The sequence below is a fragment of the Amblyomma maculatum genome, chromosome 7 (assembly GCF_055883805.1).
Source record: "Amblyomma maculatum isolate TAMU_Amacu chromosome 7, ASM5588380v1, whole genome shotgun sequence".
NCBI classification, from domain to species: domain Eukaryota; kingdom Metazoa; phylum Arthropoda; class Arachnida; order Ixodida; family Ixodidae; genus Amblyomma; species Amblyomma maculatum.
In genome coordinates, this window is record NC_139350.1 from 106,273,709 (window position 1) to 106,285,829 (window position 12,121).

The window sequence follows — 12,121 nt, forward strand, 5'->3', positions numbered from 1 at the left end:
TTTAATGATGCGAATAAGAAACAGGCGACGTTCGCACACATAAAAATATTTATACATTTATCAAAAAGTTAAAAAGCAGGGCCCCAAGTCTACATCCTTGAGGAAGACCGCTTTTTGGTTCTTTAAGAAAAGTGCAGTCTTTCACCGAAACAATTTGCTTTCGATGCTGGAGGCAGCTTGCAACTAAATCTAAAGTGCATCCCTATAGACCCGTTAATATTTAGTATTTTTTGCAATGTGCGATGGATTATATTTGGCTCGTATGCTTTTTAAATGTAATAAGTATGCCATGATTTATAACCTGCGTTAGAACGCGTATAAGATGTCCTCTTGTTGGGTCAGCAATGCTGATTCAGTGGATCATCCTTGTCTAAAGTCAAACCGCAACCTAAGGACGTCATCATTTTTATGTTCATTAATCTTAATGCGCCTTGAGAAGAATGGTATAGCGAGATATGGAATGACTCAATTACTGATCGTGATAAACTATTTCTGCCTTCTAATTTTAAAAGGACACCTTAGCTATCTACGTGTTCTGCAGAAAATCGCCATGGAACACATCTACACAATTCACGTCAACCAAACTATGAGTGTGACGTGTAAAGTGCGTTTAGGTCCCGTGACGGATAGAAAACCAATAATTTAATTGCTAATACGCCGTATATTACAGTTCCAGATGTTGAATAAGGCTTCAGCGCTGCAATGCATTGAAACTACATGTCAGCAACTATACTGCATTTTCTTCATGCCTGACATGAGGTATATCATCTATGCCGTCACAGCCGTCGTTTGGTTATTAAAACCGAAACCAAAACAGTTCGACGAAGAAACTAAATTGTCAGTCTTAGAAGTCCTCGAGGAATACCGTGATGTGATACGCCTGTCAATATCTAGCGAATCATTTGAAAGAAGAAAAGAGGCAAGCAAAATTTTGGTGTAAACTTTAAAAAATGGGTGATTTGAAAACAAGGTACCATTTTCTTCGGGAGAACATGCAAGGCGTAACGCCACTTTTTATAATTTGGTTATTTTATAACAATACACTTAAACAAAGTTAGGCATGCGCCATGAAGTGTTCCTACTTTATGGAAACTGAAGAACAGGTATTGATTTTAAGTTCTGCACTCATGAAAAAAATATATTTTGTGCTCTAAAATATTAAACCTGTGAAGAAAAAAAAAAGATAATTGTGATATCATACACCAGGTATGATACCGAAGTTAGCTGCCGAGAAACTATTTTGAAACATGAACTAAAATACAGGGAACAAATAGGGCTTACTCTCGCTCTATAACCACTACAAAGTAGCAGTATGGTCAAGCAACCAAAGCACCCACCTCGTCTTTCAACCACCTGGAATATGCACGGACTCTGCACCTCTTTTGCGTCAGTTTGATCCTACAGCTCCAGCGAGATCCACACTGACGCCAGTGCATGGTGCGAGCGGGTGAAATGCTCGCAGATAGGGACAGGCACGACTATGCACACGGGTTCTTGGGTTTTGTTGTTGTTCTTGTTCTTTTGTTCTTGTTATTGAGCCTTAGATTATGGCACATATCCAAGAAGAGGACTATTCAGTGCAATTTTCTTTTCTTTTTTTTTTTTCTCTTTCTATCAAGCCCCATGAAGCGATGAAGAAGAGAAGGACATGAAGTCCTTCTCTTCTTCGTTGTAGAGTGCATCAAATACGACCCAGCCGACCGATTTTTAGGCGATGAGAGCTAAGCTTAATTTTTAATTCGGTTTTCTTCTCAGATGTGGCTTCGATCGACTCGCTCTAAACAAGCGTCGTTATGTATTTTCTCTGTTGTATCGCAAATACGACTCAAGAAAGACAGCAACGCAGCAATCAACCTCACTCTAGCTGTTCTGTATTTGTTGTCCTCGTTGTTATGCCCTAGACAATGGCACATACCCACGAGGGCAATTGGCCATACATGTAAGCGTCAGGAATAGGTATTATGCTGCATTTTCTGCATTTTCCTCGTTCTCTATCCCGCGTGAGCACGTGCAACGCTTCGTCTTTATCTCACTTCCAGTAAGGCGTCTCGTAGAAGACAGCGCCGAAGAAAAGCGGACGAGGGCAGACTAACACCAGTGTCTACCTAACCAGAGGTGAGATTTATGCTTCCGCACATTTATGCATCATCTGTGATAACTTCACCGTCGGCCTGGAACCTGTGCAGATGTAAAGGCACCCGATGGGGCCCGGATGGATTGGGGCGAAGCCGTATCTTAGTGTCTGTGAGGCCGTTATGGAATGGGGACTTAGTCACGACGGCCGTAGGCGATACGCGAGAGTCTTCCGCGTTCTACATAAGCCTCCTCCTGTGCTCGGGTTACCACTGGGCAGTAATTGCATTGCATATTTGCCGCCTGAGCTGCATTGTGAACTGAATTGCATCAGTGTTTTTTTTTTTTTTTTTTTTTTTTTTTTTTTTTTTTTTTTTTTTTTTTTTTGTTCAAGGTTGAGGAAGACTAAGTGCGGATGTGCATGGTTGGTGTTCAGACGAGGTGCACTTTTTTCTCCAGAAATCATTTTTTGATTGCTATTCTTTTTTTTTTTCAATCACCTCCGTCTATTACGAGGTTAATGCAAACATTCACAGCTTCCTGATTTCTCTTGCCAGTGCCATTCCAACTATCTGAGCGCGGATGATCTATATTGCTTGAGCAGTGCTCCGAACCCTGGCCCATCCATCGCCATGAATACGTGCTACTGAGGGCGGTTTGTGAAGCCCTCTTTTCATCCGTGACAATTTATAAACGAGCTCATCTTGACTTCGAGTTCAGATTCAATAGCGCGGACGGCAAAATGTACTCACATCGAGTGGCAAAGCATTCGTCTTGTGTTCTTTTCTTTTTTATTGTGAGGACAAAATGTGTGCATTAAAAGTGTATTTCTACTTTTCTTCGCAGCAAATATGGGCGGAAAGGGTAAGTTTTTGCCGCACTGCGTTTTGCGCACCTTGGCATTTGATAGTATGCACATTCAAAACCTAAATATGAACCTAAAAAGTTTAGTGAAACCAGTGCCTTTTTTTTTAACAACCGAACTCTTCTGTCGTTTTTGTCGCTACGAACGACGGTACGATGTCATACAGGGTTCGTTCTAATAAACGACCAAGCAGTGTAATTGACGCAAGTACAGCTTTCTTGGGCACCTTTTTTTTTTTTTTTTTTTTACTGTGGGGCAACTGTGCGATAGTATAAGATTCGATTATAAACAGATGGTTGGGAATGGTCTCGCTCGTAGCCAAAAGTTTTGTTTCTGAAGCTTGTCCCGCAAAGGCTAATAAGATTGCCGTAGAAGACGAGTGGGGTGCGCTTTTAAAAATATGTAGCAAGAAACTACAAGCCGGCCGAAGGAATCTACGAATTTATTGATTTTTATAGTGCAATTATAGAATATGCGAAAAAAAAAATCTTTTTCAAGAACTCAGCCTCAGCATTTATCCAAAATTTCTCAGCATGATGATTGCTAGAGTTTCGAGATGCGACCCTGCTGGATCACCCTTCCTCCCTCTACAACCTTGCGTAATGCCCCGTCTCAGGTGTCCACTCAAAAATAAAACCACGCAAACCAAAAATTTCATGTCTGTATTGCTTTAAAAATCTGTGTGCTACGCTGTGCAATCGTCTTGCAGCGGAAATAAAAAAAAAAAAAAAAAGATTAACCTTACCCTAGCTGCCACTAAAATTTGTTTTAGCGCCTGAGCGTTTCTATTTTTCGGTCATCCAATTTAGGGTAGTACACCAGTTATTTGCGCAATACATGCTAAATATTCCCGAATATTACTGCACAAGGTTGACGTGCCTGTGTCGATGCAGGCAAAGCGGAATCCCTCGACTGTTTTTCTGGAGCTTCATCTACGGGGTAGAAAACAATCCTGATGCCTCGCGCTTAAGCAAGTGCGCAAATGGGGCTGCCTTAATGGCGCAGAAAGAAAAAAACTCACTCTGTTAAATGGACATCGTCTTCGCACATCGTAACTAGCTAGGCAACGGTGAGAAACGTTTTCCACGGTGCGGACGCAAAGCACAGTAAGATACGAACGGGACTGTCATTGCTGATTTTCTAAGACTCTACTATACCAAGACGACCACACGAATTTCAGCCGCCGTGTGCGTGTCCAAAGTATACTGCCTGCATCTTGTGCCACTAGTGATGCACATATTTTGCCCTGTGCCAGGATTCGCTGTAGGGTAGCGTTGATGACAAGCTAAAGTGAAGGGTTAGTTTTTATCGTAAATACAGTTGGAAAATTGGCACGAGTTATTTCTGTTAAACAGATTATAGCGCGAAAGCATGAGCTTTTTCAGTCTTACTTATTTTAGCTCGCTGTAATTGCTGTTTTTACGCCATACTTACCTGGTACAAACTTTGTGTGGCTATGGGCCTGACGCGCTACTTTTTCACGTGTAGTACATGTGGCTCCATCTGGGAGCTGCCGCGTAAAATGACGGAGGTTTACCTGTGGCCTCTGGTATCAGCTCAGGTGCAACAACGGGCTTGGTTGCGGAGGCCACGAGGTTAACCGTGCTTGTGGCGCCTTTTGGGAGCCGCTGAGTCAAATGACCGAGCTTTAACCCTACTTAAACATATATAACGTGCGAAAGCACCTGCCGCTGTAGCTCAGCGGTTAGAATATCGGCTACTAAACCCAAGTACCAAGGTGAAAACCCGATCAGTTCCAATTTGCTCCGATTATTTCTTTTAGTGTGAAAACCCTACAAGAGGTCGTGGTCAGTCTCTGTTGGCTGGCGAACTTGAAAGATAAGTCGAAGTGACTGCACGCTGGAGCCGCTATACCGAACTCAGTTTGAATTACCCGCGTGGGGCACGTGGTTGTGACCTCACGAAACACCTTAGCCAATCAAAACCACGGCACAAACAAACATGCTTTTTGGTCGTTGGAGCTGAACGTATGAGTGTTTTTGCGGTAATGTTCGCCCTCCGAAGGCAGACCTGTTTATCGGAACTCTTCAGCTGCTGTGCCTTCCACTTGGAATGAAGACTTAATGTCAAATAATCTTAGCTAGCTCACGCGTAATGTTCGAAAACATTCATACTGTATGCGCTGTAATTCAGTGTGCCAGACGTGTGACTATCAGCGTCAGACAAAACACTAACAAAACAAAGTAACCGACAGCAGCGAAGCGAGTATAAGTTGGTCGATCAAATTTCTGCACTATCCCACTTTATTTTCCTTTCGATGCGACGAAGACGTCATGTGCTGAAAGGTTTATGAAACTTACCTGTGCTTCTTCTCCAGCAGCTAGTATTTTTGGGCTCTTCGTGTTATATATGACGCTGATAGCAAGTTCGTTGTACCAGTATGTGTGTCACACCACTCTATAGATTTCAACATGATAGATGCGCGTGACTTTACAAGCGTTTCTGTTTTGGTTTCTCCCCGCAGGCCTCATGACGGCGTCTGTTCGTTCTGGAATGCTCGTATTCATAGTAAGTTAACCGATCACATTTTCGGTTCTTTCTGTTAGCTCACCACGTTCAAGTAAAGGCCCAACTCTATAAGCCCTCGAAGCGCGCGTCCTGCGCGCTTGGAGGCCCGCGCGTCGGCCAGAGGAAGTCTGCGCATGCGCGACGCGTCGGCCACAGCCGAGCGCGTTCACAACGGTCGGATATTTGGCGCGCGCGCTCCGCGCGGCAGCGCCCGCCTTATTTCCGGCGTGCAAGCATCGACCAATCAGCGGGCGTCCTGCTTCTGTGTCTTCCGGAGCTGGACTGGCGCGCACGGTGGCTAGATGGGTAGGTGTGCCATAGAGTTCCTTACACTAACTAGAGGGAAAGCTGAGGGCGCTGCACTTCAGCCACCATGGGCGCGCTAAGAATCATGGGCCGGTGTGCTACTTGTTGCGGGACAGTCGGTTTTTCTCGAGTACGTGGAGTGGCGTTACTGCGATGTTTCTTTTTCGTCATCATCATCATTTGAAGGTGCGTACATAGACCGCGAAAGCCATAGTAGCGAAGGCGCAAAAGCAGACGTCGCCAATAAATGGTTTCTGTTTCCCGAAATGCCACTAAAAACTTCCTTAAGTGATTGTACAACCATAAATATTTTCATAACGTTTTTTTTTATTTCAAAGTTTGCCTATTAAGTGCGAAATTTTGGTATTTGTGCTGCTCAAAACTAAGCCAATAGAAGGAAGAGCCATCGCTTATATTGGATAAATCTCGCACTGGCATTCTGTTTCTCTCTCTTTTTGTAATTTATAGTCACAATATTCAATCTTAGGACATTATTTACGGTAGAACAACGTTTATCTTTGCATTAGTTTTGGCCAAAAGTTGTAGTTCTGCACTCGGTAGCTCTCCGGCCCATGATGCTTTGAGCGCCCATGGTGGCTGAACTGGCCGTCTGAAAACTCCATGTAAACGCCCATAGACGGCAGCACAGCTTTCCCTCTAGGTAAGAGTAAGAAACTCTATGAGGCGTGCCGACCGGCAGGGCACAAAGCGTAGTTCCGCGTGCCTCCGCTTCATGACGACGAAACTGGCGCTGCTGTTCTCCGCCCGGTGCTCACCGGCGGATCGTCTGCTACTTGTCGCAATCGCATCGCGCGTTTTGTTAACCTCATTTTTGTTTAAAAACATTACTTATTACTTGCGTTATCAGTCAAAATAGTAGCTGAAACTGAGACTTTTGCGGTCTGGCATTAAAACAATAAACAGACGACACTAGCTACCTGTTTTCTAGTCTGTTTGCTGTCTGTCATCGTCCACATGCAAGCGCCGTAGCGGAGCAGGCGCTACGCTTTTTGTGAGAAGTGATCGGAATGAAGACCAAAAAGGACACAACTTGTTTCGCACCCTTCTGCAAATCCGGCTACAAGTCATCGAGAAAAGGACTGAAAGTCTCGCTGTTTTCGGCGCCGCGGGATCCCGAACTGTTCAAAAGGTGGGAGCTTGCGCTCTTCATCGTGCCGACGAGGTTGCAGCCACACTCCGTTGTGTGTGAGCGGCATTTGACCAAGAGTGTATCGAACGGGATTACAAATATATGATAGAAGGCAACGTTGTTAGCCTCCCACGTTCTCACCCACGATTGACGAAAGATGCCGTGCCTTCTGCCCTGCCCGATGCTCCTGCTTACCTGTCAAGAAAGGTGACCGCGAAACGAAAGACGAAGAATGCACACGAAATGATCAGCGCTTGCCAGCTTGACAACGACCACAGCAGCCTGGCGGTAGGAAAAAGTGATTCGAGGCTGATTTTCTATTTGGCAGGATACGTGGCGCGAAAGTTTCTTTCAAAGACTAAATGTGCCGATTGTGCCACTGTTTTGCTGGCATCGCCAGAAGCTCCCCTTCCGCCTGTGGCCGCTCTCACAGCCCACGTAAGCATGGGGAACTTAATATTCCCATCTGATGCTTTGAACAGTCTCGTGACATCTCTCGAGGAGACCTTCAGTCACTGCCTCACAGTCACTGAACTGAGGCGAGAAAGTCTCGCAGACTTCGCCTCTTTTCTGCAGCTCAAACCTCCGCCTATGATCGGTTGTGAGGAGCATAAGATTGAGATCACTAACAGCGTCGTCAAGTTTTACTCTATCATGCGCCTCCACAATTCTTGGTCAAGAGCAAGAACCTGGCCCGTGAAAACGCGCGAAAAAAAAGAAAAAACCTGAAATTGAGACGCGTGCTTTGAACGCATAGGCATCATTTTGGGGTGTGTTACTTCACCGACTCAAAAACACTAATGTGTGCATGTCAATTATAGCACTTTCAAAAGTTCAGCTAGAAGATACCGTTTTGCAATTTATGCACTCGTTTTATTTTATTTATTCGCAAGGTCTGCTTACGCCCATGCACACGCATATATCACAACTGAGCACTGTGTTAATACATATTCGCGTTGCCTTGTGATGGCGTGGAACATTTAATGAAAAAAAAATTAAGAACGAGGAAGTGACATAACAGTGTTTGGAGTTGCTTGCCTGAAAAATCGGGAACGCAGCAAACACGCTGTACGTAAAAAAAAACAGCCTTAAACTCGGCTCCCCTGCCTTTGTAATATGTTTACATCCCTTCCCTATTCCCGTAAGGCAGCTTGTTTGCAATAAACTCATTTGCACTTGGAAAAAAGTGAAGCGAGTCGCTTTCTGTCATGCGTGGCGACGGCCGGAGGAAACGGTCATGAACCGGGCTTTCGCTGGTGGCGCCACTGCGGCGTCATGAAGAAAAGGCACGCGTTACCCCCGCCGGTCGGCACACCTACCCATCTAGACACCGTATGGCGCGTCTGGCGCTGGGACACCAATCTGGTGTCCACCCGTTACAAAGGGACTAGCTAACACTATCATCATCATCATCATCATTTTGAGCAACATGGCGGATCTCCACTTCAGCGGAAGCTCGTCGTCTAGCTTTAGCAGCCAAATGAATGCGGTGAATAACGAGCTGCTCATCGCCGCCATCGAACGACGGCGATCGCTATGGCTTGCGGGCCACGCACTTCACAAAAACAAGGTTGTAACAGCGGCTCTATGGAGAGAGGTGGCCGCGGAACTTTTGCCGGGGCTCCCACGTGAAGGTAAGATACTGAACCTGTTCGTTCGTTATTCATGTCGCGCACATAAAAGAAAAATTGACGTGTATGTTCTCGTGTTTTCATCGCAGATGCCATAAGAATGATTAAAAAGCGTTGGAAGAGTCTACGAGACAAGTTCCGCCGACTATTTACGGCAGAGCAAGACAGTAAGAAAAGCGGCGCCGGAGCTGACGATGTCGACGGGAGCGCAATCATGTGGCCCTATTATACCCTGATGATGTTTTTAAGGGACACGATGGAGTGCAGACCGTAAGTCGATAAATTTTTTTTCGCTGCTATCGAAGTAATGGGAATGATGTCACTGCAGAGAAAGCAGGTAGCCCGTTTGTTTTGCCTGTGACAACGGCGCTGTACTAGCTTCCCTACGAGCACTGTGCTTGACCATTATTTGTGTAGCTACAGCAATGTGTGCCGAACTGTGGTCTGAAGAAATGACTCCTGTAGTTTTAGTGTTTTGCATCCGTTGCCCGCTGGCGAAAGCTCTAGCTCTCTAAATAAGCCTGGCTATGTGTGAATGCTTCCCACCTCAGAGCAAAAATATTTCATTGTTTGGGCTGCTTGTGCAGTGCGTCATTCAATAGCCGTTGTAGACCGAAATGATGTACACACTTATAATTTTGGAAAGTGATGCCTATATACAAATTATTTATTTAGGTAAGAGCTGTCAGAAATTAAGTTAGGCGAGGTAGTATAAAGCGATGAGTGTTTGTGAATTGTCAATAAATGCCTAGGGGAATGCAGTGAAACAGTGCTTCAAATCCTAGATAGTAGCGTGCATTCAACAACCTACAGCGCTGAGCAATAATATGATTCTTTTTTCATATATCCAGTGAGGTGAAAAGAAGTTTAATTACATATTAACACCAGCAGCAATATGAACTTTGATGAGCACGTCACATAGCTGAAAAACTTGACAACAGGTCTCCTATATATGCATGTTAAGGGACATATACTGAACAAGGAATAAAATGAGTATCCGTGCAGAACATTTTCATATTACGCTTCAGTGCTTGCAGCTTATTTTTTGGCACTGCAAATGTTTTGTTTGCTTGTGCTACATGACATGTTCAAAATGGAAACAGCATTGCAGTGATGACATAACGAATATAATACATTCTGAATTGCACACTACACATACTAAAAAAAAAAAAAAGAGTCCACATGCGCAGTGTCCACATAAAACCAAATCTGATGCATAATGCATATATTTGCTTCGTAAAGGAACAACACAGAAAACAATATGTAAGACAAAGCTATATACACGGCAGCCACATTTTAACCTATGAGTGAAGTACAAAACTTTTGTAATGCACAGAGTATTAAAAAAAAAAGTCCACATGTGCAGTGTCCACAAAAAGCCAAATCTGGTGCATAATTCATATATTCACTTCGTAAAGGAACGACACAGAAAAGAATATGAAAGACAAAGCCATATACACGGCAGATAGATTTTAACCTATGAGTGAAGTACAAAACTTTTGTAATGCACACAAAGTATTTGGTTCACAAGTCACATTGATTCTTCTAGTAATTTCATTCATATACAGCAACTTAGCTGTACCACAAGGCTAAAAGCAGACAGTTTTCCTTTGTTTTTTGACTAGTGCGCTTGAATGAAATGTCTGGCTAATGCAGATCACAGAAATTGCTTAATTCTGCACAACTGAGTGCTTGATGCTCACTTTGAATCATGACTAGTTACCAACAAACACATTATAAGTTGTTTTCTTGCTACACTAATACACTCTAATATGCTTTCACTCTAATGCACAAAATTCTTTCGGGTTAGGTAATGAGATAGCAAGTATACTCTGTTTACCTTAGAGAATACACACTGTATGTTGAAATGCCATATACCCCGTTTTCTACCCACATGCATTTAAAAGTAAACACTTCAGGACAGGTTTCAAATTGACAATTTTAAAACGACAGTTTGTATCAGATGGAAATACATCAACACAGTGCAGCAAACATTTTGAAGACCCAGCTCATGGTGTGCATACATATTCTTGTTTGCAGGACCTCTGGAAACTTCACAAAAAGGGCACGCAAACACTGCCCTGCTGTCCAGGTAGAGCTAAGCAGTCTAGAGGAGTGCAGTCAACAAAGCATACTGCTAGTAACAGATGAAAGGGAACAGTTTGAAGATGTGCCATCACTGTTAGAAGGCACGTCACCCACCAGCCATCACACGTCAACAACTGACTCATCGTCAGCATCACGGCAGTTCCAGGACTCCACATCCCGTGAATGTGTGGAGCTGCTGGAACGTGTGGCGTCACAAGTGTCTGAAGCTTCACAAGCGTCCGAAGCGTCACAAGTGCCCGAAGCGTCACAAGTGCCCGAAGTGTCACAATGGGACGAAGCATCACAGGAAGCAGTGGCATCACAGGGAGCACCAGCATCACGGGCACCATCGACATCTGCATATGGAAAACGTAAAAAGAGAGCAGCATTAGATGAAAATTCAATTCTCGCTCAAGTTGCAAACGTCACTAATGTGCTGCAATCTCCAGATGAATACGACGAATGTGATTTATTCGGGATGGCCATTGCAAAGATGATAAAAAGGGTTCCCCGAGAGTACCAAAATGGCCTACAGATAAAAGTGCTCGAAGTGTTCGACCTGTTCCCAGCTCAATAAAAGTGATGTGTGTTTGTTCGGCCAAACTTGTGAAGCTTATGATATGTAATGGTTTAGTTCAATTGCACATTCTGTATTGTCATCTTTTCTGGGGCACCACCACAGCTCAAAGCAACTCGAGCGTTTGGAGGTACCCAATATGTACTCTTGTTGTAAATATAGCTTACCTTCATTGGCATGAATGGCACTGCTGCTGGTTCACTCGCTGCAAGGCTTTCTCCTTGGAGATACCTGGCTGCTCCCACTGCCAGGGAACCTCTCCAGCCTTGCTGCAAAAGTATGCAGCGAAAAGATTCCAGGCAGCAGAAGCACTGGCATGGTAATTTCGTGCCTGTGTCGCTTCCAGTGGGAAGAAGTGAGGCTGTGCATCATTGGCCAGCACCGCTTGGATGCCTTGCCACCAGTGACCTGACACAACGTTTCCAAAGCTGTCTTCCCTATCCGCAAAGTTTTCTGATCTTGGATTGTGAACAGTGAGGAAGTTGTGCAGCATACAGGTAGCCTTCACGACATAGTCTACATTCTCTGGCAGCAGGGCAATGGTTTTTAACAGAATACGCCATCTGGCCGCGGTGATCCCGAATGCATTTTCGGCACATCGTCTGTAAAATGAAATACACATCCTTGGAAACAAAGAAGGTTAAAGAGTTCTTTACCTCTTTTGCAAGCTTCTTGTTTTCAGTATTTTATCAAGCCTAATAAAATAGCACGAGGTCATACCTTGCCCTACTTAGTCGGTAGTTAAAGACTCTTCTTTCATCCTCAAGGTGCCTGGCAGGATATGGCCGCATGAAATCTTTTCTCAACTGAAAAGCTTCATCGCCAACAAAGACGTATGGAGCTGTCAGGCTGGTTCCAGGCAGTCGCCCAACTTCAGGAATATCAAGTGTCCCATTTGTCAG

The 12,121-nt window shown here is 44.3% G+C and overlaps 1 protein-coding gene across 1 annotated transcript; it reads left to right on the forward strand.

Moving 5' to 3' along the window:
* Positions 1-8,337: 8,337 nt before the first annotated feature.
* Positions 8,338-11,393, forward strand: LOC146184265 (uncharacterized). Its single transcript, XM_084609314.1, has 3 exons — positions 8,338-8,557; positions 8,644-8,824; positions 10,595-11,393. The coding sequence occupies exons 1-3, from the start codon at positions 8,353-8,355 to the stop codon at positions 11,217-11,219; spliced, it is 1,011 nt and encodes a 336-aa protein (XP_084465440.1). The 5' UTR covers positions 8,338-8,352; the 3' UTR covers positions 11,220-11,393.
* Positions 11,394-12,121: the final 728 nt, after the last annotated feature.